We start from the raw sequence: 24,380 nt of genomic DNA on the forward strand, positions 1-24,380 counted from the left end.
GCTGAATTTAAAATCTCTGTTTACTACCCAAAATCTCTTGGGTAAACAGAATATTCCTCTGTCCCTTTGTTAGTACAAGAGGGATAATAAAGCTAAGAGACAACACTGGATTTAAGGATAATCAGATTAAGGCCGCATTCTCTGTTTTCTTTCTAATCTTTAGTTGCAAAAAACAACAATGTTCGGAACAATGTCTTGCCAAATGCATCTAAACAAGATGAACACCTGCTGGCCTGACTGAAAGGCTAGAGGTATTGGACAAAGTTTAGTTGTGTTGGCCAAAGTCTATGCAAAGATTCCAACTTTGGTCTGATTTACAACATCTTATTTTAGTTGTAGAACTCTCTTAAACAGAGAAGAATGCCACTCAAATGTAGGAGGTTCTTACGTAGCAGGGAATCTGGACCATCGATCTGGTGTTATGCAGGGTTGTGGCCAGATCTGATCTTACATGTTTAAGGTCAGTTGATTAAGATGTATTATCTTTACATATCCCTAACAACAACTGGTTGTTTTAAGGAGGTGGAGGCCCAAAATGATTCTCCTAAATATGCAAATAAAATGTCCCTTTTGGAAAAAGACAAGTGATTCAAGTATAGCAATGACAGAGCTTATGAAATGAGGATTATAAACATGGGCGTGGGGGAGAAGTGGGTAAGTCAATCACACCGCCCCATGTGACATTGCTCTCAGGAATTTGCAGTTGTGTTTCTGTCTGAAATGAGCACACTCTACGGGCTCTGACTGCATAAGGAACATTTTAAACGGGAAGAATAATTAAGCGATGACAGAGGCATCATCATTATTAGATAATCACAACCCAGGGGCATTAACAAACGTTGAGTGTCTCTAATCCCATGGGGTCTAATTATTCTGTGATAATAACCACACCTCCAAGTTTTAATTTATTCTTGTGGAGGATAGGGGGGGGAAGGTAGGGGAAAGGGGGGCATTTTAATATTTTTGCTGAAAGAAGATGCAGTTGGCCTTTCAAAAGGGCTCATCAGTATTCTAATCTAACTAGCATGTGTGATTGGCATTAAATTGTCTGCCCTTTACAGTGATCTCCAGCCAATCCGAGTACTCACCCTTGCACAAACCCGTGGACTCCCAGTCACTAACATAGCACCAGCTTGCACCAGTTCTGTTTCTTGGGGTAATTTTTGGTAAAGGAGAGGTGGATTTTCCTGGTCTGGGGTGGTTAATTCTCCATAAGGTCCTCTGACACCCACACTGTCAGTGGTGTGGAGAGAGAAGTAAAAACTTGCTCATTTTCTGTTATCTTGGAACTGCTGTCTGACATGTCAAAAAGGAAGATTCTAGTAAGTGCTCTGCTTGTGCTTGGATAGGGTAAAATAAAAGTGACAGACGCACTCCAGGGAGACAGCACCAGAAAAGCAAGAGAGCAAGAAAGAGTCAGGGGGAAACAAGAATGACAATATAGAAAGATACATTAATATCACAGCCTTTCTCTAATAAGTTGATGTCCCTCAACTTCTTCTTTACTTACAGGTGAACAGTTCCTGTGAAAAATTGTCCATATCTTCTCAGGGTGCAGGAAAAGAGATGCACCAGTGAGGAAAGGAGGAAGGGACAGCAGCATCCACTCAACATCTGATTGCTTCTGTGTGTCCGTGTGCATGCATGTTCAAATGAGACTTAAGAAAGACAGAGGAGAAGAGAGAGAGAAGAAGGGTCTGTCCCCATGGTGATCCTTTTGGCTGAAGCTGGCTTTCTGAGAACAGCTTTATATTTTACAAAGTCCTTTGAGTAGATTCAGTTATACAAGGAAAAAAAAAAAGAAAACATAGAGAGGTGAAACTATTCATTCAAATTCTTTGCAAAGTCAGAAGAAGCCAAGGTCTCCAAGAACTGGAGACTCACTTTAGACTCACGAATCCATATTCTTTGGTAGTGCATACGTCTTTGAGAGCTAAGGAAGCTTTGTGAGCTTGTGACAAGTGAAAATCAGGGTCACTTATCTCAAGCACTTATGCCATTTCTGTTAAAGCCTAACATGACATTTCTGATTGTCTTGAAATTACAGTGTCTACACTAAGAACCTTCCACAGCAGTGCAAAGAAGGAGGAGAAAACAGAGCATACCAAGGTTCTAGAGGTATGGCAGACAAACCTATCAGCTGGTGATTTTCCTAGTTTTCTAGTCTTCTATTCCATAAGTCTTCTCCAAACCTATCTATCTAACATCAGGTATTTTAGGAAACAAAGGTTTATTGTTTTGGCCTATCTTTGTGAATCTAGGCTATTGTGTTTAAGGGTACATTTTCCTGTGAGATTATTAAGATAGACAGAGAGATAGAGAGTAAAAAGCAACTCAACATTCTGGGCCAATTCCACATTGGTGCTTGTTGAAATGTATTACTCAGCGAAGACCATCCACCTCTAGTGTAAACTACAAGTCATATATCCTGTTTCATCACTGTGCCTGCAACATGTTGTGAATTCTCCCCAGCAGATCACCATGATAAATTGCTTTGGGTTTTGGGTGGAAAGTACTTTACAGAGAGGCTAGGGAAGAGAACAAGGCAGCACAGTGGACTGGCTTGGGTTAAACTTCATAGCTGATAATTAGATATTTCCAGCTGCAACTTAAACTGAAATCGAACCAATTTGAAACCCCACAATATGAAGAAAACAATAATTTCTGAGCATTTATGACTGTTTTACACAGTGGGGCCAAGGGCTGTGGCCTGTGTCATTGAAGCACCACTGAGTTCACATAAAAACCAGCACACTAGCATTTCTACAGGGAACTTCCATCTGTGCTCTCATGTTTATTACTGCTATCTCACACAATTTGGAGCAAGCTATTGTTCAGAGGCTCGTGCCCTGATGCTGAAATGACCTCTACGTGGAGCCACTTCAGCATACAACCACTTCTAAATCACTTTCCAAATAATTTCTGATCTAGAATCAATAAGGCTCTACTTGAGGCCAGGATCTCCTGCCTGGAGTACAGGTTCCTTCACACTGTCCCCTGTGTGCCTGCCACATCTTTGACATACTTTCATGGATAAGCAATAACAAAGAACAAGCAGTGTGAGTAGAGCTCAAGGTAAGCAATTTTTTTTGTTGCAAGAGTGCTAATCAAATGCATATATGGCAGTTTAAATTCTAGTACATGGGAGAGGATGGCCTGATTCATCTTCATCTTCACCTCTCTAATACATCTGTCTTAAGATCAGGTAAATAGTCTTTAGGAGGTGTTTGTCTTTCCATTGTAGCAAGATGTGCCTAAAAGATTTACTTCAGACACTTAGGAATCCTATCCATGGTATTTTAGAATAGAGATGAGATAAATTATATATAGAAAATTTGAGTCTGTAGGTAAAGGAGTTATGAGTCCAGAAAGTGCATGAGTAATAATTTCTGTAGAAGGGATTTTTAGTGGGGTGTGCAAGCACAACTTCATTGTAGCAGCACACCACAAGATATAGTCATTCACCTCTGTAAGCTACAGAACTCGAGGATTATCTTGTCTCTGGTACAATTACTCAGCCAGGTCTTTTGCTGACCGTTTGTGAAGTCTTATGTAGTTCAATGTGGGACTGGTTCTCTTCATTCATATTGCACTTTTTTTGTTCCATGAACAGCAAAGGCAGTCAAGGGTTCACTTTATTTGGTTTTAAACTCATGCAGTAGTTGGAGATATTTTTGTTTGGCCAACATATAAAATAAATCAGCAGCCCCATATTCAAACAACTAGCTCTTTTCAGGCAATGCTGAACCAATTAGGTTGAAGACATTCATAAACTCTAATTCCCATTATGTTGCACAATTTATCCTGCCTTGTGAAAACAGACCATGAGTATCCATGGACACATGCACAATTCAGTAGGGTTGAAGAGGCACTGCTGGCAGTAGTAAAACTTACATAGTTGAAAGCTCCTTCAAGTGCATGAGTTTTGCCAAGATTTACATTATTTCCTGAATATTATGAACTCCAGCATTTTGTGGGCTTGTAACTTCTTGTAAGATATACAGCATATACGCTCACATGTGTACTTATGTAGCCAAGCTGATAGTATCATGTTTCTTTAGTAGAAAACAACCCTGAATGAACTTAAATAGTAGTTCTAACAGAAAGAAAAATAGCCTTTTTTTACAAACTGGGATTCTTGTGGCTTGAAATAGAGATTAAGAGTGGGGCAGAGAGACACTTACAAAATATAATGTATTATAAAGCGTTATTTGTGTACTGCAAGCAAAGTAAATCCTGAAATGTGCTAAGGCAATGGATTTAATACTTTAGGAAGACGATAATGTACTAATGTTTAAAAAACAAACATGTCTCCTGTTGAATTAGATCCTACTAATCCATGGTTTAGTACTGTACACTGTTCCCTAAAAAAAAAAAAAAAAACCCAAAGAATTAACTAGCACAATGCTTCACTGAAAAATATGCACGTGTTTCTGTCCTTCAGCATACATTTTCAGTATTTATGCAATTCTGAGGAAAGAGGCGGAGATTTCTGTGCCAAAATTTCACAAATTGATAATGTTGATTCTAAAAAAGAGTCAAGGAGCTTTTGTAAACCGGTTCTTTCCGCAGCTGTCAGGCAGCCTCACGCTTCGTCACTGACAGGTTCTGCCCAGCCTAAGTCCAGCCATTTAGCAACTGAACTTCCTTTAGGCTGAATTGATACACGTGTTCAGAAACCTCTTTTTGCTAGGAGAATATACAAAGACCTGTTACATTTTAAGGGACAAATATGCCAACAGGTCATTCCAGTTAACTGATAGCCTGTACGCTGCCATTGGCATCCTTCAGGTTGTCACTGGCTTATTTTTTCCAAACGAGGAGAGCAGGGAAAGCCATCGCTGTTCCAGGGGGCCTCCATGGGAATTCATTCCCCTTCACCTCTCCTTTTACTGTGCTGGGACTCTGGGAGATTTTTAGCCGTGATTCCTACTCTTTTCTACTTTAGTCATTTAAGACATTTTGAAGCACTATTAAAAATACAAATACAGGTCAAAAATGCATGCCCAGTTTCCTATTTTCGGCTCCAGCTTGTGTTTGGATGCCTGCTTAAGGATGACCTAATTATCAGATGGGCTTAGTACCAATATATCTCTCCAAGAAGTAGCATAATCTCTGGGCGCTAAGAGCAGTCAAAATCAATTCACTTATTTAGGAGCCTAACCACAGACTTAGAAACTTAACGCTGTGTGGGTAAGCCCAGCTGACACACCAGTTCAGAAATACACTTCTCCCATCACAGATCAACTTGAACCACACAGTCAAGTGACAGGCACGGGGTCATGGGCATGCTAAGGCAAGATTCTCTTGCATGGCTTCCTTGCAAAGACATACTTTTAAAAATTGGTGCTGAGATCAAAGTTAGGGCATTGGACTGCTCTGTGCTCCGAGCACTAAGATAATGGTGGTACTAACATAACTAGATTTAACTATAAAATCGAAAATCACACACTTGGGTTGTTTAAGTGTCCACCCAGAGTATGTGTACTGTATGTATACTGTGTTTATAAACCTTTATTTAAGATATGTGTTATATTTATCAACTGAATCTTTATCTTAAAAATAATGACCATTATACTATGGAAGTATTCTATGTACTGCAAAATTAATAAAGCTTATTTGAAATGATTTTATAATAAAGGTACTGTTTTTTAAATGATTTTGTAATAATGGAACCTGTATTAATTCCACATGAAATGGTACAAAAATAACCAATTTGTACTACAGTATGAGGAGTGCCATTCTGCATTTTAAACTGATCTTTTCCAACAGGAAACATCTACCTCAATTCATTCTTTAGCAAACTGTCAGACCTTCCTACACACCTACTGGTAGGGTTATTTTTGGATCATCCTGGAAGCAAATCACAGCTATCTCAGTGGGTGTACTGGCCTCTAACAAAATGTCACGGTGGCAGGCTTGCACCACTGATTGGAGAAAAACGTATTGTACTGAAGTGAACAAAAAGAGAATCTTCTAAGAATGATTATTTGAACATTCTTCACTCCTTCTCAGCTGAAGCATCTTGTATATTCCATAAAATCTCTAACATTTCAACAATTGTGTTCACAACATGAATACCTTCAACTAACAAAGACAATCTTCGTACTATATTAGGGGGTAGAGAAAATAATGAACCATGGACCGTAGCTGTGAGTTATAATTCTCTGCTTTTAGCAGGAGGAAAGGATGAATTAATTCTTACAGGACAGGCACTATAATATGTTTTTTTTTCTCTTTTTCAGTTTATTCTATACTTCACAGACTTCCTTTTTCGGGGCTGTTATTCTTCAATGTCAGCATCTGTCTGAAAATGAGTATTTTTAGACTTTTGTGCTTAGGAGAGCTTTTTTTTCAACCTAAGAGTTAATGACTGAATTCTGACATAATATGGCAAAAGCTGGGCTGGATTTTAAAAGGTTGTTAAAGAAAAAAGACTTACTTTCTACATTGACAGTATTTTTTTGCAGAAAGATTTCCTCTCAGGTTTACACAGCAGATAAACGTGGAGCTTTTTTACTGAAGCATGAATAGCTAGTTCAGCTGTGTGAATAAATAATAGTTTAGAGAATCAAATATCATGAAAATGTCATGGAAAATCAAGGCTCCTAAGTCTGAAAGTGAACTGGCTTCTGGTTTAGCAATGCTATCCCCCCACAGCTCAGAAGTTATATTATGTATGTTTATGCAGATAAATTTGGATGTATAATTAGATGTTTTGTCTCTTCATTTGCACATAGAAGAGCTTTCCTACTGGCTATTGAAAAAACATTTATGCATGAATTTTAAGAAACAAAATTGAAATGAGCTCTCAGTGGCTGTGAAATCTCCATCCTCGAAGATATTAAAACCTTGACTGGACACAGCTTTCACCAGCCTGTTCTGATGGTCCTGCTGCGAGCAGAAGCCTGGAGTAGAGACCTTGGTAAGTGTCTACCAACCTACATGATTCTGTGACTCTAACATTATGGCATTAAACAATAAAAATACATGCAGTGATGGAGAAGGGCAAGATGACAAAGTAAACTGCTGTCTGAAACCCAACTTCCACACTCTTCCTGTGAGTCCAAAACATTTTTCTGCTGTTGCTTAACATCAGTTTGCAAAAAGACCAGGAGCTTCACAGCTCCTGATATCAGGAAATGTTTTACAGTGCTATATCAACCTTGTACCACCCAGGACAGTCAGAATAAACATTATCATCCTTGGGAAAATTAGGGTAGTGGGTCAACTGAGGCAAATTAAATGTCAGACAGTGTTAGAGGCAGATACTCTGATCCTGAGCTTATACGCCACTCCTTCACATCCAACTCCAGACCTTCCCACCACCCACTTAATTAACTATAAACCTTTGCAGGCTCTGGAATAGCACCCTTGCTGCGAGCTGTTTGCAGGACGTGTCAAGGACAGTCTCTGGAGGAGAGCACAAGGTTCCTGGCACTCAGCTGACATTCATCTTGCCTATATTGAGAAATACACAATATCGACACAGACACCTGAGGTAGTCCCTCCAAAATCCCTTTCCAGTTACTGGGAAATGCAAACTTCCAGGGCCCAAGAAAAAGGGAGTTGAAACAAACTGGCTCAGACAACCTGGAAACAGGTAAAAGCTACCCCAGAAAAAATCCCTATGTTATGAAATACTACAGGTACCTGCCTTCAAAACAGGAAAGTATTCAAAGTGAATGAAATGAAAAGAAAGTGAAGAATTAATTAACTAAATAAAGGTGATTAAAGTAAATACAGGAAACAATTATCATATCAAAATAAAAGACAAGAGAGATGATTAAATGAGTCTTCAAAAGACCCGTGAGAAACTCATGAAAGACATAATATGCATTTACCTGGTTTTTATTCTTTCATGATTTCATTTTCATTTTTATTCACTACCATCTGATAATTGCAAGAAACAGTTACTTTAACCATGGGCAATTTAAACCATTTTAATTTTTTTTCCAGGGCCAAGAGACGAAAGAACCTATTTATTGCCTGAGGGGATTTTTACTAAAATGAAAGCTTAATCTTTCATGTTTTTTTAAGCAAAGGCTTTTAAAAAATCATTTCTAACAATGCTGTAGGGAGAGACTTCCATGGGTATGCAAAATTGAAATTATAAATTTACAATTATAAAAAAATTAATAGTTTGGGGGATTGCATTGTCTCTGTTCTTTCTGAATGAATACTGTTTCAAGCTTAAGAGAAAGTATTTAGCACATGGAGGAGAATGAGTGTCCTTAGACTCTCTTGCGGTCAAAGCTATTTAGTAAGAATGTATGAGAGAAAGATTATTGGAGTTTAATTTCTTTGGAAATATGTGATTGTATGAACCTTGAAGAAGAAGTTTCATACAGCTATTAGATGCTCAATATTTTTCTCTTCTTTTTGAATATATTGCAATTAGAAGCCAGCAGCAAAACTTGACATCCTCAAATATCAAATGCCCTGTTGGTTCCTCACTTCCTGGCCTGTTTTTCACTGTTGCCAATGCATCAAAGTTGGCCTGACCACCTTCCCCTCTGTAACAGTTTGATGTGCTGAAGGTTGCTAAATCTTATCTATGTAAAATCAAGCTGCAAGATGAAATTTAACCGAGGTAACCACCTTTTGGGGCTATTAGGACACATGTCGACAAAGGACAGAACAAGAGATCTTGGTCAAAGATTGATCCAGGAGACATCTTCAGAAGAGAGGTAGTTACATACGGGTAGAAACATGGATATGATTTATGTGGCTGCCATGGTTTAAGGCATATTAGAAGTACATGCTCTTCCTGTTCCATGCAGTATTTTGGCTTTAACAGCAACAAGAAAAGGATTAAATTTAAGCATATACCTTTGCACTCTCCTAAATTTGGGCAGTTGTCTGAACTGAGAAATGTTAATTTAATGCATTATCTGGAGAGACACAAACATTTCTTCCTGGGCCCAGTACACGCTTTGAAATCAGACAAAATAATTTACACTTATGAAACACAACAAACTGAAGTGTTCTATTAAAAGAAAACTAGACCAAAAAAATACCCTCAAGGCCTCCAAATATCCACACATCGAAAGGCAGATTTAAATGTTTTCTGCCAATGTATTTCAAGTTTTAATGGAAATACTTTGAGGTACTATGAAAAGCTTTATCAAACTAAATTCATTTTCCATAGAGCAGAGAAGGATCATTGAAGATATTCAGGTTTACAAAATATTTAATAGGGTGGAGAATGTGGAACCAGATAAGAAATTTTAAACCGAAGGACATTTTAACAAGGTTTGATTTTAGGTCGGTTGTGCAACATAAATAGGTCAATGGACCTATTAAATATAAACTTTCTCTTTGACACACCAAGCTGTCAAATATTTGAAACACTTGTGTACAGCTACTATCTGTAAGATTTTCAAAAGCAGTTGTCATTCTGAATACACTATTTCAAAGGCTAAATATCCAGAATATTTTGAAAACAACACATGTTCAGTCTTTGGAAAAACTTTGGTATCTGCTCTAAAATACCACCCTGAGCAACACTGAGCTCTAGTTATCCCAAAGAAGATCTGCCCAGCCCAGCTGAAGCACCTTTCTAACCATGTGCCTCTGCAGACTTGGACATCAGATGAAACCACCTTCCAGGTACTCGAGGAGCTTTGAGACCAGGTTAAAAGAGAAAACAGCAAGTCAGCCAGGCTGGATAAGAGGATTACGTTGGAGAGGGAGAGAGGAAAGGATGAATCTCAGCCCTGAGCTAACACGGCAAGACAAAGCGCACAGCAGAAGCATGCTGCTGCTTGAGGTTCTGGTGCCACTTTGCTGCAGAGAAGCGACAATAAGGAAAGTTCATTTCCAGCCTCTCTGTCCTGCAGTGCAGTACGCTGAGTTGCCCTGAGAAGTCTTGTTAGTATGGCCCAAGAAATGCCGAGCATGCTTTGGGAGGACAGGCTACTCAGACATTTAACAACTAAACTGCAGAGATATTACAGAGCATGCATGAAATGCAACATTTCCGCTTCTATAAATGGGTGACATTTAGACAGGAGTACCACAGAAACACTGACACAGAGACTAGTCTTTTGCAAAGCCAGGACAGAGGGAAGAGATTGATTAGGTTTAAAAAAAAAGTCTATCACCAAACCAAAATTATTTTCACCCAACCCGCTTCTCAGAGATGTTGTGAATGAGTATTATGTTTAGGTCGAGATGAGGCTTACACCAGAAACAGGAAAATTCTGCAAAAACTTAGTATTAGCCAAGCTGCCTTCCGTTTGACCTCTCCCCGAAAAAACAATAAAACTGTAATGTAACGGGAAGCGCTGGCCAGCTTTAACACCCAGCACCACACTCGGTCTCAGTTCTATTGTGCAATGAAGACTGTTTTCCTTGCTGATGAGCTCAAACCGTCTGCCATGAATTACTTTTTCATGGGGAATAAATACACACTTAAACAAGATTAAACACAAATGTTCTTTAGTGGTGTCTAAAATAATATGAATGTTTTTTAGAACAGCAATAAACACACTTCATGATGCAAATAATTACACCCTGCAGCCTTTATGTAAAGATAAGTAGCCAGATTCTTGACTCAGCTACATCACTGTAAATCCAGAGTAATTACACTGAATCAACATCTCTGTCTGTGGATTCTGGAGATGCTGAAGTGTTACTGAACTCTGGATTTGCCCTGATTTCTCTCTAGGGTCTTGCGGACATTGGACATGCATGGCTGAAAGTCGACCTGATGGTCATGGAGGCACCACCAGCCCTTATCCTGTCTCTTATTCCCCCATAAATCTGTCTTCTGCTTAGTATAATGAAGTTAGAATCTGTGTATTCCTTGCGAATCTGTTATCACCTCCGTAACTGTATTCTCAGTTAGGACCAGAAGAAAGCTCAACTGTGGCTATAGCAAGAAAAACAGAAGGAAAAAAAGAGAGAAGAACTTAACAAAAATTCCTGATGGGTGAAGGCAATTTGTGCATGATGTGCTGGGAATCAAAGATTGGTCTCTCAGGGATTAAAAAGAACCACCTCAGCTGATTTTTCTGTAGGATGGGAATACTTTGCTCATGTTCTGAATTCTTTCTGAAAAGTTAAATTTAGCTTAAGTTTCCCATGCAATTATAATTTTCACGTAGAGTTTTGTAAGATGGGTCCATTAGGCTTTAATGACCCCTGAAATAAGTCTGGAAAGGTGAACACGCCCACTTTGGACCACTGGAAAAAACAGTCAGTTCCTTAAAAATAACAGCAACAAAAATGTATTCAGTTATTAAAAGGGTCTTCAGAGATTATATGAGCACAGAAGTTAGACACAATCACTGCTTTTACTATCATCTTCCCACTTATTCTTACGTTTGTATTTTGAAAACAAGCAGTCTGCTCTTACCAGGACTTGTGAGGGCTCCCAGAGCACCAGTCGTTGTGGACAGAGGATTTGCATTGGTGGTGGTAGCTGAGGTTTGGGCGGCGGCTGCTGCGGCTGCTAAAGTTGCCAAATTCTGTAACTGTAAAGCGTTCATGCCTGTGTGGAGAAGCAGTAGGGTTAATTAAAACACATAATGAAAAAAAAAAAGATATTTTCAATGGACATGGAGCTTGGGATGTACCTCGTCAAGAGATTCAATTCTTCTTTTCACTTCTAAGACATCTCTAATATGGGAACCACCTCTTACAGTCCCCAAATAGCATCTCTCATCTCTCTATCTTGGAGTTGAGAGAATACAGCAAAGGCATCAGCCTATAGTTCAGGAAAATTAAACCTGGTTTGTCTCTTCTATAAGAGAAGCGTAGAATTAAAAGTCATTTGAACTCTGTGTGAAGCCCAGGCGCAATATTATTTCCTGACACAACAGGGGGTGTAAAGAAGATAACTAACGTTTAAAACACATTCAAGACAGGGTTGTATAATTGGGATGAATACAATTTGTTTCCTGTGTCTCCTCTGAATGTATCTACTAAGGCTACACTGTTCAGTAGCCAATAATTGTCCTGATTTTCCTTTTGATGGTTCATTTCTAAAAGCACATTTGAACTAAGAACACCAAATTAGTATCAGTCTGACCATCAGAGGCATCACTGAGATTGGGATTTTCAGGCCTTAAGCTCTGGACTGTGATATCAAGCCTACTTAGTCATCTGTCACTTCATTGTTTTAGAAGATGTGGGGGAAATATACCTGCATTTCAATGAGGACTTTCAAGAAATGGATGCATTTAAATAGCAAGGCTTTAATTTAGATGGCAAGTAAAAAAAGGACAAAAAAAATAAATAGACATTATGTGAAATGGAAAAAAAAAGATGATTAAGGACAGCAAATGGCATTCATTTGAGTTAAATCAGAGGGGCAAGAGTCTGTCTCTCCAGAAGCCTTGAAAACTACCTACCTTTTACTTTGGACTAAACAAAGTACCTAGGCACTTAGTCTAGGGCGAACTGCTTCAGTAACAGACTAAAATGCAGATACAAATTAGGTGCTAGCATTAATCAGATTGGATCCTTCTCAGGATCCTCTAAATAAGGTACAACTGTCCACAGGGGCAATGTTCAGACTGGTTGTCTACATACAGATGTGAGAGAGATTGTTTGGATGGTAGTGAAAGATCATCCTTTTTGGTTTGGACACATGGAGATCTGTGCATGCTGTTTGAACCCTCAGTAGCATCGACAAAGTGCATAAAACCAAAATGCTAGGAGTTTTATTATATTCTTGTAGTCCTGATACTATAAGTACACACAAAAGGTTAGGTGACAGGAAGAGCAATACCTTTTTTAGAACAAGTGATACAGCTGGGAAGACTGCATGAGTTTTGGGGAACACCCAAAGCAGAGCTCAAGTGCCTGGAAACTTGTCCAATTTTTTCTGGACGTTAGTTTGTCTAACAAGAGGTATTACTTCTCCCTGCACACTTTGTTTCTCAAACCAGGGGACCTTAATAACAACTTTGAGAAAAAGAATAAAAAGAGGTTAAATATAATACTTTGTATGTATGTTTAAGAAAAAAAAAATGCAATGAAGGAGAAATATGTTCTAGAAATTGAAAACTGCTGCAATAATGGAGAGTAATATTACTTTCAAATGCATATGTTGCAGACTAAGATTGGTGCAATCAAGGAGCTCCATAAAGAGGTATTCTTACTGTTCCAGCATTAGGAACTGTGAGGTCAACCTTGATATAAGCATCTATTTGCAAATAAACCCCTAAATTTAAATATAGCATGTTCCAATAAGCAGGTCAGTCTCCTGCTTGCCAGCTTGGCTGAGGTTCTACCTTCTGTGCCTCAGTCAAATGCTCAAAGTCAGTTCAGATGTTGGTGCTTTTGAAAATGTCACACAATGACAATGTTAGGAGTAAGGTTTTAGTTGATCCAAGATCCACTGCTTTGTAGCCTGGCATCTGCACAACACACTTTAAGGAACTTCGTGACCACAAAGCCTCTTTCAGGTTTCTTTTGGAGGCTGATGACCATCTTGAAAAATAAGGCTTTTCTCAAACACTACCAACCCAAACTATTTTACAAGACCCAATAAAGCTACCCTAGTCACAAGTCATTATTAACCTAGACAATTAGCTGTAACTACTAAATAAAGTGATCATGGGTCATTATTGTAATTTGGTCAGTCTTCTAAACGAGCTTTCAAAAAGTTTAAGTGCTTAAAATACAAAGACAACTCTGAAATAGCAAAACTGTACATTAATTACATGGATATTTTATAAATACTAAAAAATAAGATATTGGATACCAAAAGTAATAGAATGAAACTGCTTAAAACATCTCAAATCTTGGATAAAGTAATCTTCTAAAGTAGGAAAAGTTGACGGAATATTTTAAAACGCTTTTATTTTTACTGTCATTCTAGAACTAAGTTTTGGAAGCAGCATCATATTAAGAAATAAATTTCTGAAATTAGAGATCTTAAGGAAATCCATAACTGTTTTCAAATCCTATCTCTGGTTTAACTTGATAACTTCTCAGTCAAAAAGTACAATTGAAATAGAAGTTCAGATATGCAAGCATAATTAAATATTTTTTTTTTCATTATTACTCAGTTAACTTTGGGTTAACTCAGTTGCTTGCCTTGGGTGTATTTTTCTTTTTTTTCTTTAAAAAAATCCTCTTTCTTTGACAGTAAGATTCTGCAGATTATTTCAAACAAGATTTTAAGGATGGAGAAGACTTAATCTGGGGTCCACTTCTTCACAAACAAAGCAGACAATGCTTCTCAAAATGAGATATGGAATTCAATTTATCCTGGATTGATATTTGGTCCTCAAATATAATTTACCTTTCTCTTTCATAAGAAAGAAAGGAATGTCCAGCAAACATTGCTGGTCTTCACTGAGGCCACATTTCATGCCATTATGTAACAGAGATTTGGGAAAGCAGTGGATTGCTCTCCACCATGGCAGCATGGTTTTCTATCACCCACTGGTCAGTTATTCATCAGAAGGATCGGTCATAATCAGCTTATATTTCTCTGTGAGGAAGTTTCCACTTTGGACTTCTAAAGAGCACACATGGCATGATTAAATAATCGTGAAGAAATACAGAATGGTGCTAGAGGAGAGACTGTAAAATCTCTTCACCTAGGTGAAATCCCACATGACTCTGGGAAATGCATGGATTTTTCTCCAAACCTCAGGTTTAGATGCAAATGGATTTTGAAGCAATTTAATACTGCTTTTTCTATTGCATTTTATCGGCATGGCTTTGCCCATGCATGAAGGGCTGCAGAAGGCTATGAGCATAGAGGGCTGTGAAGCGGGAAGACAGCGTGCACGCACGGTACAGCACTCAAGGAAAAGTACAGCAGGCAAGACAAGGTCAACAGGCAGCAGAACAAACAACTGCTGTCTCAGGTCTCATGAACCACCATTGCGCCTGTGTGAACGCGAAACAAACACCAGCATTGCCTTATCACACACAAACTTTTTTTTATAGTGGGACATTTCCCGTGGAAGCACAAAAGGAACCCATCAACTTGACGAAAGAGTTTCAATGCCAAAAGAAGATTAACAAACAAGAGCTAGGCGGTGACCAAGTTTTCTCCCCACCCAGTCTGTTTAACTGTAGAGGTGATTAAAAGACACTGGCCACAAACCAGCTCTGCAGATGTTATAGGGTGTCAGCTTCGGTGTCTTCACGAAAGGACTGCTTGCTGTTGTCATACGTGTGTAAGAGAGGGGCAGCAAAGAGTCCCGCTGAACTGAGCACCCCCAAATGTGACTGTCAGCAAGGGCTCATGACACATGCCGTCATCCAGCATGCTCCAGAGCTACTTGTGTCAACAGGTTTATCACTTATGCATCCTCTTTAGGACCCTCTGTCTGCTCAAACATATGAAAAAAAAGTCCTGTCATCACTGTTTCATGTTCCCCAGGCATTTTACCATCTCTGCTCCCTCCTTACTGGTTTCTCCCGTCAACTTGTCAAGTGCGTCAACATCCCACTTGCTAGGACAAATTTGGAGGAGGGAAACCAAATGCTCTCATGTCCCGGACCCAAAAAGTACTTTGCTTTCAAATGGGGATTTTTGGTTCAATTGAACTTCAGCTAAGGTATAGTTCTGCGGGACTAACCTGCTCTCTCATTCTCTCCCCTTTCACACGCTGTGTTCACACATTTCACATCCTACATCTTTTTCAAAACAGTTCCAAATCCCGCAACAGAGCTGGACCGCAAATGAGTATATCATTTTTATTTGAAAGTGCTGCTCACTCAGCAAATGCACCTCTCTGAAGAAATGCAAATTGCTTAATGCTGAAGAACAGCCTTGTAGGCAGAGCTGCACATGAAAAATGAAAATCCCCCTGTAGAGGGAAAAAAAAACTTCTGGGTAAGGAACAACTCTTGATCTTCATGATGGAGACGATGTTGGGAATTAAAGGGAAATGATTAAAAAAACAAGAATCACAATACAGTTTGATTCCATTTTTAATAACATGTATTTACCAATGCACTATCAGCTTGGCAAATATTCAAGATTGCAAGGAAATTCAACTTTCATTTTGTTATTTGGCAGATTAAAAAACCAATTAAATTATGTACAAAACAGATGCACAGTATGCCTTGCTTGAAACTTAAGATTTTTAAAAAAATTATTTATAAGGATAGGGGCATGAAAATTTAATTTAATGTTCACCTTAGGTAATTTTGTGTCTTATTGTTCACAGCAATTACCATAAATCTACATATCAATAAGCGAGAACAGATGTCAGTTGTTACAAGTGCTTGCCAATCAGGCCTGTTAAAAAGTGACAGATGGATGGTGATAGAACATTCTCATAAGGCCTATTAGCACATTCACAGGAAATTTTTGTAGTGCTGCACAGTCACAGATGCAGTTCTGTGAAAACACGGGGAAATTTGAGAGCACGAGATCTACATTTTAGAACTTCTTGTGCTGCCTCTGACACAAACTTTCATACAATGAAGCAATTTGCCTCATTTCAGTCACCACAGCTTTTCTCCTGTGATAACTGTAAATTCGGAATTACTGGGTATTTGTAGAGGAGGCAACAGAGTCACGAGCCATTCCTGAAGGCTTCTTAGGCCTCATCAGCTCCTGGGTTTCCAAAACCATAATGAAATCACATTAGGAAATGCATTGGCTACATTTTAGTGACAATATATGCACAGAGAGTTTCAAAGTCAGTGGTGATTATCAGAGCTGAATCTGGATAGTTCATAAACAGTTCCCACTAACTCGACTTCCTTTTCTTTGGAAATTTTATCCTTCCCAATTATTAGGATTCATTCCTTCTGAATTAAATCCTGACTGCAGCTTAAAAATTGTAGATTAAAGTAAAATTTATCATCTCCAGGCCAAAAAGCAACTATTGGCTAACACTGACATCAGCCATTTTGGATGCTGATGTTGAAAATGGGGATAAAGGCCTCATGGCCTGTGTCTGAAGGAGCGTGATGTTATTCCAGCAATATTCTAAGAATTAAAGTAGACAGGATACCTGAGCGCTACCTGCATCAAACCATATATACTTTGTGCCCACCTTTAGAACAGCTGCTTATCTGAACAGTGCTGAAGATCCCCTGAATACTTAGTGTTTGATTTAGCAAAGCCCTTAAAACAACTTTTAAGTCCACATTTGATTCTGCTGTTTTTTAAGAGTATCTGTTTAAATCCAACTGAAAGCTAGAGCTATTGGTTGATGCACACAGGATTTCAGCACATTTTCAAGTTATACATGCTCTAAACACCTTCCTGGCAAGAAATGTGCTTTTCTCAATTGAAACTTCCCCAGTCCTAGTGGGAAGTATTCATCTGATCTAACTTTATCCAAATAAAAGTTACTTGCCCAGGCTCTTGCTACAGTCAAAGGAAGGAGAGCAAGTGGATGATTCATCTGATCCTAAAATAAACAGATTAACCTCAGCCCTTGGTAGGATGAATTGCTACCTGGGAGTGACTCCCTCTTCATTGACATCTCAGGGAGACCGTATGCCTAATTTCCATTGAGCTGCTGAGGTTCAGTAGGATGAATTCCACCCACAGAGGAGCCAAGGCAATAAAAAGCCCCTCTCCCTCTCCTTCCTTTTGCCATTTATGGAAAGCCCAGCCAGAGCTATGGATCTTTTGTCCAGATTTGGCCACCCTTCCCCATCATGCACTTTTTAGCACTTGAATAAACTGCTGAGAGTTGGTTTTCCTCTCAAGGTGCCTCTCATTCTCCTGCACGCAGGACTGGGACATGTGGATTGAGAGCAGCCGCACTTGCTTCAAACTCTGCCTCTCCAAAAAATGCTAAATGGAGTTGTTTAATGTATTAGCAAAAAAAAAAAAAAAAAAAAAAAAAGGTAATTGTATGGGTTAAATTATGTAGAACTTTCAATGGAATTACTGTTATAAAAGCTCAATGTTTTTAGTCTCTGAGGTCAACATTTTCAAAACTGGTAGTTATCTTTAAGAAACAGCTATGTCCCTTGAGTTGGAAACATTTTCCCAGTGACCTTTACTTTTAATATGATATCCCTAAAGAGGTCATAGCAGGAGAATCACTCCTTCAGCATGGCTTTGCTGGAATGAAGCCACCAAGGAGTCAGAGGATATAAAGGATCTTTGGGCCAATGCAAAAGTATAGAGCTTTTGTGCAGATGGTCCTGGCTTCCAACTGGTCCCTCCAGATCCACTGAGCCAATCCAACAATTAGAGGAAAGTATTCAGAAAGCAGAAGCTTGCAGAGTTTCTCTCATCCATCTGCTCCTACAGACTCTGCAACAGGAGGAAATCTGGCTTGGGTAACAGAAGAAGGGTGAAATGGATTGAACAGGGTTCAGAAAGGGCCAGAAGTTCAACCCAAAATGCAGCCGAATTGTGAAAGAGTTTGGAGAGGACTAGAAAAAAAAACATACATTGGAAAAATATAAAAAGTCCCAGCTGTAGAGGGTTTAGGGATCTGAAAGCCAAAGCAAGAAGAGCCAAAAGCATGGTTTCTTCTCCTGCATGACTTCAGAAAGCAAAATATACTGTCTCTTAAATGAAATTAAGAAAGTCCCTTTGTGTCTTTTATGAGTACTGTACACGTTTCTATGTCCTGAATGGTCACATATATAGAAATATTTCTGTATGAGTGAATACTTACTCCTGCCAAAAAATTTTACATTAACGGACAATAGAAAACCTTCATAGATTGTGTGTTTTTGAACATTTCGATTTTCTACAATCACCCTATGCAATATAAAACATCCCTGTTTATACTGTCTATATAGTACTTTCCAGGTTCTTCTTAAACAAGCAGGTTGGCCTAAATAACTGCAGCTTTTAGGACATGATCCAGCACCAGTCAAATTAAATGCAAATGTTCAAACGACATCAATCTCCTTTGAACTAAGCTTTCCATGCAATTTGTGTATATTTGAAGGAGGAATCATTTTTGCTTGAAAGGTTGCTAGTGCTTAATGTAGCTTGTATTGTCTTTTTAAAGTAAGACAATCAAATCACATAATGTAATTCATCTACATTATTAGCCTTCCCCAAAGACAAAGCACAGGCTAGACACTGAGGCTTGAGAGGCATGTGAGAGAAAACATTGCCTTTAAATTGGCATTAGCAGATATTAAAGGAGGGGAGGAAAAGTGAGGAAACGCTCACTATAAAATACGCACTTGATGATGGTATGTGCTTGCATGTTTTACAAAGGACAGTGAAGCAGAGTTTGGCAAGGTAGGCTTAGCTCCTGTAATCAAGACCAGGGGATTACTACAATACCAAAAGTAGCACTGATAACTCTCCCAACTTTATTATCAGTCTCGACATATTACACTGCTTTCTTTGGCTTGGCTCCTGAAATAAAACAATTTAATGAAAAAATCATTTTTCAATAAAAATGAGAAAACATAAACTGAGGAACCAAATGTGGAGCCTTAAAGCTTGGAAAGGCAAATGACAAGCTACTACTTTTTGTCTCTTGAATTTTAATACCTCACAAATTTTAGGTAAGCCATTTTCATGATTTGCTGGGTCTTCACACATGGTTTATGAACATAGGTCAAAGGCAATACTGAACATACAGTAATGAAGTGGGCTGCTACAGCAAGACCAGCATTCACTTTTGGAGCTGGTACTCTGTGTGTTTAATGTCTGTAAATCAGCAAGTTCACAAGAAAAATCCCCATTTTTCTATGGATTTGATTCCCAGCTCCCAAACCAAGGAAGAAACAAACAAACTCCAATCCTCTTCAATCAGAAATGCCTTAAAAACCCCCATTCCTTTCAACAAAACCAAAGAATCCTTGCTTTTGCCACATAAAAGCTACTTTAACCAGACTCAGACCTGATATTAGGGAAGGGGAATTCAAAACTTCACACTGAAGATCAGTATCTTTGCTCTGCTAGCAAAGAAAATTGCTTTGATTTAAGAAATAATATTGCTGAGGGCTGCCTGGCAAATATTTCTTCACATGTACGGCAGAGAGTGTGTTGTGTTCTTTCTGTTTGATAGAGAGTCAATGTGAGTTTTAGCAGTACAAATAAATGCTTGCAGATCAAAAGGTCCCTAATTTTGGACAAGGGGGTGGCTGTATTAGAAGTCCTAATTTAGCAAACCTTGACTCAGAATCATAGAATCATTTAGGTTGGAAAAGACCTTTAAGATCACCAAGTCCAACCATTAACCTAACACTGCCAAGGCCACCACTAAACCATGTCCCTAAGCACCACATATACACGTCTTTTAAACACCTCCAGGGATGGTGACTCAACCATGTCCTCGGGCAGCCTGTTCCAGTGTTTGACAATCCTTTCAGTGAAGAAATTTTTCCTAATGTCCAATCTAAACCTCCCCTGGCACAGCTTGAGGACATTTCCTCTTGTCCTACCGCTTGTTATTTGGGAGAAGAGACCAACCCCCACCTCACTACAACCTCCTTTCAGGTACCTGTAGAGAGCAATAAGGTCTCCCCTCAGCCTCCTCTTCTCCAAACTAAAAATCCCAGCTCTCTCAGCCGCTCCTCACCAGACTTGTTCTCCAGACCCTTCACCAGCTTCGTTGCCCTTCTCTGGACACGCTCCAGCACCTCAATGTCTTTCTTGGAGTGAGGGGCCCAAAACTGCACCCAGCATTCGAGGGGCGGCCTCACCAGTGCCGAGTAGAGGGGCACGATCACCTCCCTACTGCTGCTGGCCACACCATTGCTGATACAGGCCAGGATGCTGTTGGCCTTCTTGGCCACCTGGGCACACTGCTGGTACTTATGCTGATCACCACACCACACCCCTCCTGCCCCACCCCCGCAGGTCCTTTTCCGCAGGACAGCTTTCCAGCCACTCATCCCCCAGCCTGTAGCGCTGCACGGGGCTGTTGTGACCCAAGTGCAGGACCTGGCACTTGGCCTTGTTGAACCTCATACAGGTGGGCTCAGCCCATCGATCCAGCCTGTCCAGATCCCTTTGCTCTCGCCCAACTTGGTGCCATCTGCAAACTTACTGAGGGTCTACATCAAGACTTAAGCACAAAAGAGATGCTAGAGCCCTGACATGTAAGTAAGAGTGAAATTTCAATGGCTTATGTGGCTTTTGATCAAGCTTTTAGCATCTGAATTCAGGGGTAAGCACACCCATTGACTTCAAAGATAAAAGTTGGATCCCTCAAACTTAAAGTTCAAAGAACTTGCAAGCTGCAACGATGGATCTTCTTTAGCACCTTACTCAATTGTCTCTAGATTTTATTCCTCACCTTGAAATATTGTATTAACAGGTAAGCTATACACAGTATGGAAATATATATTAGATTCATTTTTGTAAAATGAACATATATGCCCAGAGAGGTTATGGAGTCTCCTTCTCTGGAGACATTCAAAACCTTCCTTGACGTGTTCCTGTGTCACCTTCTCTGGGTGGTCCTGCTCTGGCAGGGGGGGTTGGACTAGATGATCTTTCGAAGTCCCTTCCAACCCCTAACGTTCTGTGATTCTGTGTGATATAGAGCTTAAGCTAAAAAACCCTCGGCCTTTACAAACATTCAAGAATGGCTTCAGTAGGTAATGCAAGATCTTGCTGCAGACACAGGAGAATTTTCTATTCCTTTCACAAAACATAATAAATGACTCTTTAATACTAGACACAGAGCATAACAGTATCACATGATTTCTGAGGAGAGGACATGAACTCTCAGTCCTAATGATGAAATAGTGTTTAGTCTTTCACACTTTTGTGCAGAGCTGCAGCTTGAAGAGAAATTTAATATCCCTAATTTGACCTTGAACATCAAAGTTTAAGACTTACATGGTTTTGGGGAAAGGAAGGAGCAAAGTTCAAGCTGTTTGATAACATGAATATAAGATTAAAAATACATATTTTCCAGGAGAAGCAGTCAGTCATTAAATTATCCCAGATGAGAGCATTAGCAATCTAATCTGCAGTCAAGAAGGCATATCCCTCAAGTAACAATGATGTGCCACTATGATTTCTTAAGATGACTTTCTACTAGTCTCAAGACCATATGATTTTCAGAGAATAAATCACATCCCAGATTGAGACCCCACGCTGAAATTACTTGACCAAAATTCTTAGTGTTAACATAGTTCTTGAAGACAAAGCTGAATGTACACTAACAGTGAGAAATAGGCAACAGAAAACTTCTAAGGTGCACATAATGCGATAGATATCACATAATTTTTCCTTGGTGTCTCAATTCTTTCATTTTGTAGACCTAACCAAATATGAAAACATTAAACACAATCTCCGAGCTCAAAGCCACTTCCAAAACTGCCAAGCATAAAACTGTTACCGAACCGCTCTGTTCTGTTTATCATATTAAGATACATTTTTTTGATGAAAAAATGCTAGATTGCAAGTGTAACATAATAGAACCAGCAAGCACTGCCAGCAGGTCTGAGGAAGAGAGAATAATTCAGAGATATTGTCATCTGTAGGCCAATTTATATTGTCAGACAGCAGGTTCACATTAGTCTCTGATGTCACTGCAATAATGGCATAATATAACAATTGAGCAAAGAATACCTGTGGGGTATAGCTATACGGTGCGGTATATCTATACTTGTTAAAGTATTTCAGGATTCATTCAAAGCAGAATCAGAAGAAGCAAAAGAGGATTAAAAGGAGAGTGAGAAAATGGTGTTCATAAAGATCTGAATATTTTAGCCCTTGTTTTGTGATGATGAAGCAAGCACTATGTTGTATTTCATTGATTCAGTGGGTTCATGATTAAAATAAACTAATGTAGCAATTTAGTGGTTTTGTGCTTCCTTTTTTTTTTTTTTCTCCTCTAACAAGAAAAAAAGCTTTTTAACAGTTTCTCGCGGCAGGCATAATGTGCATCTGTGCTCTGATTTACTGCACATGCTGCCTTCTCTAGCATCATGTTAAGTTAGGGTATCAGCATGGTAGGTCACGCAGTGGGAGTGACCTTTTGCTAATCACTACACATCAGTTACTACTGGCACACAGCTCATTACTAAGAAACCCTCCAACTAGCTGGCTTTCAAATCTGCTCACACTTTGATTTTTTTTCCCCCTTTTCTTTCTTTCTTTTTTCCTCCAGACTAAAGATTATACTTTTACATAAAATCTTCTGTTGTGTAATTTTGTCAACCAGGGTTCCAAAGTCAGAAAGGCACCCAGTTAATTTTCCATGATTATAAAAGGAGCCTGAAAATTTACACTGAAGGTAGGCTGTAATCTTGGGTTTCATTAAAAAGGTCAGAACATTTTTGCTCACCACCTATTATTAAAATGTTTGAGGGCTGCCATTAATTTGATTTTTCAGGACACAGAAATCTCACTGGAAATTAGAGTGTAATCCTGCTGTTGCTTTCCTGACACTTTTCATAGGGTAGGATATGGCTGCAGGGACTAAGAGCTCTCCTGCAATTTACAATTGGTTACTTTGGACAAATGGCAGGTGACTAATGCAAGACAAACTGTTTGCACAACCTGGGAGCACTGGGTTTAATTTCAGTTTCTGAAAGAGGGGAGAAAGTGTTTCTATTGACGTTGCACTGCGAGCTGTCCCCTGCCGATACATCTGCCACATTTAATACACAACATGACCCCCCCCGCCCCCAGCCCCGACAATGTGATGATTAGAGGTACAGAATTCAATAGCTTAAGAATACAAAACATAGCTGGAGCAGAATGAAATGGTTTTTAACTTACCGGCCATTTGCTGAATGCCGCTGAAGGCACCCAAGTTACTGGAGGAAGTTGCTTGCTGCAGAAGCTGCAAATTAACAACACAACACAGCAATCTATCTGACATTAATGTAACAAATGAAGATAAAACTAAAATGAGCTATCATTTCACATTTGGAGTATTTATGCTTTCCTTTACATTTATATAGTCTCTTGCTTCTGTCTATTGTTGGAATGAACATCCCTAGAGTCAATGCTGTAAATCCATATTAATGTCTAATCTCTATTAAGAAACACAGAGACACAAGGGAAACTCAATAACATTGCTGCTTTAAAACAATTAATCAATTTATTCTTTTTAACAACCAGGTGTTAAATCTATTTAAACCGACATAGCGTGACTAATTACAACCCTCTGTAGTCTAGTAGTTACCATAACTCATCTCTGTCAATCACGGTCCATTCTCCCCCACTCCCTTGAATTCAGTGTTTTCTTTATTATCTTTATGAATCGAGCACACAGATACTCATTAGACTGGTATTTGTATACAACAATTTAGCCTACCTCAGTATTAATTAGCCTACCTCAGTACAAATATATATTTTTAATTGCCAGGTAAATTGCTGTTTATAATTATATCACTATAACAAAGCATTGTATGCATACAAATGATGTATTTATGCACACACAGTACATATATATGGACACATCTATTTGTCTAACTTGGAACCATCAGGAACTCCCAAGTTATCCAAAAGCTGTTCAACTAGACCTCTCAACTCCAGAGCCATAAAA

At 39.0% G+C, this 24,380-nt stretch overlaps 1 protein-coding gene across 8 annotated transcripts in view; it reads right to left on the reverse strand.

The window, feature by feature from the left end:
- Positions 1 to 24,380, reverse strand: part of CELF2 (CUGBP Elav-like family member 2) — a 255,550-nt gene that overhangs the window by 23,503 nt on the left and 207,667 nt on the right. For 6 of the 8 annotated variants that reach the window (XM_086474807.1, XM_086474799.1, XM_086474792.1 and 3 more), the window contains exons 8-9: positions 23,609 to 23,672; positions 11,363 to 11,497 (exon numbers count right to left, since the gene is read on the reverse strand). In XM_086474807.1, coding sequence (XP_086330933.1) covers positions 11,363 to 11,497; positions 23,609 to 23,672 — 199 coding nt within the window. The remainder of the gene's footprint in view (positions 1 to 11,362; positions 11,498 to 23,608; positions 23,673 to 24,380) is intronic. The other 2 variants (XM_086474836.1, XM_086474841.1) reach the window with 2 other exon arrangements.

The sequence above is a fragment of the Leptosomus discolor genome, chromosome 1 (assembly GCF_034619465.1).
Source record: "Leptosomus discolor isolate bLepDis1 chromosome 1, bLepDis1.hap2, whole genome shotgun sequence".
NCBI lineage: Eukaryota > Metazoa > Chordata > Aves > Leptosomiformes > Leptosomidae > Leptosomus > Leptosomus discolor.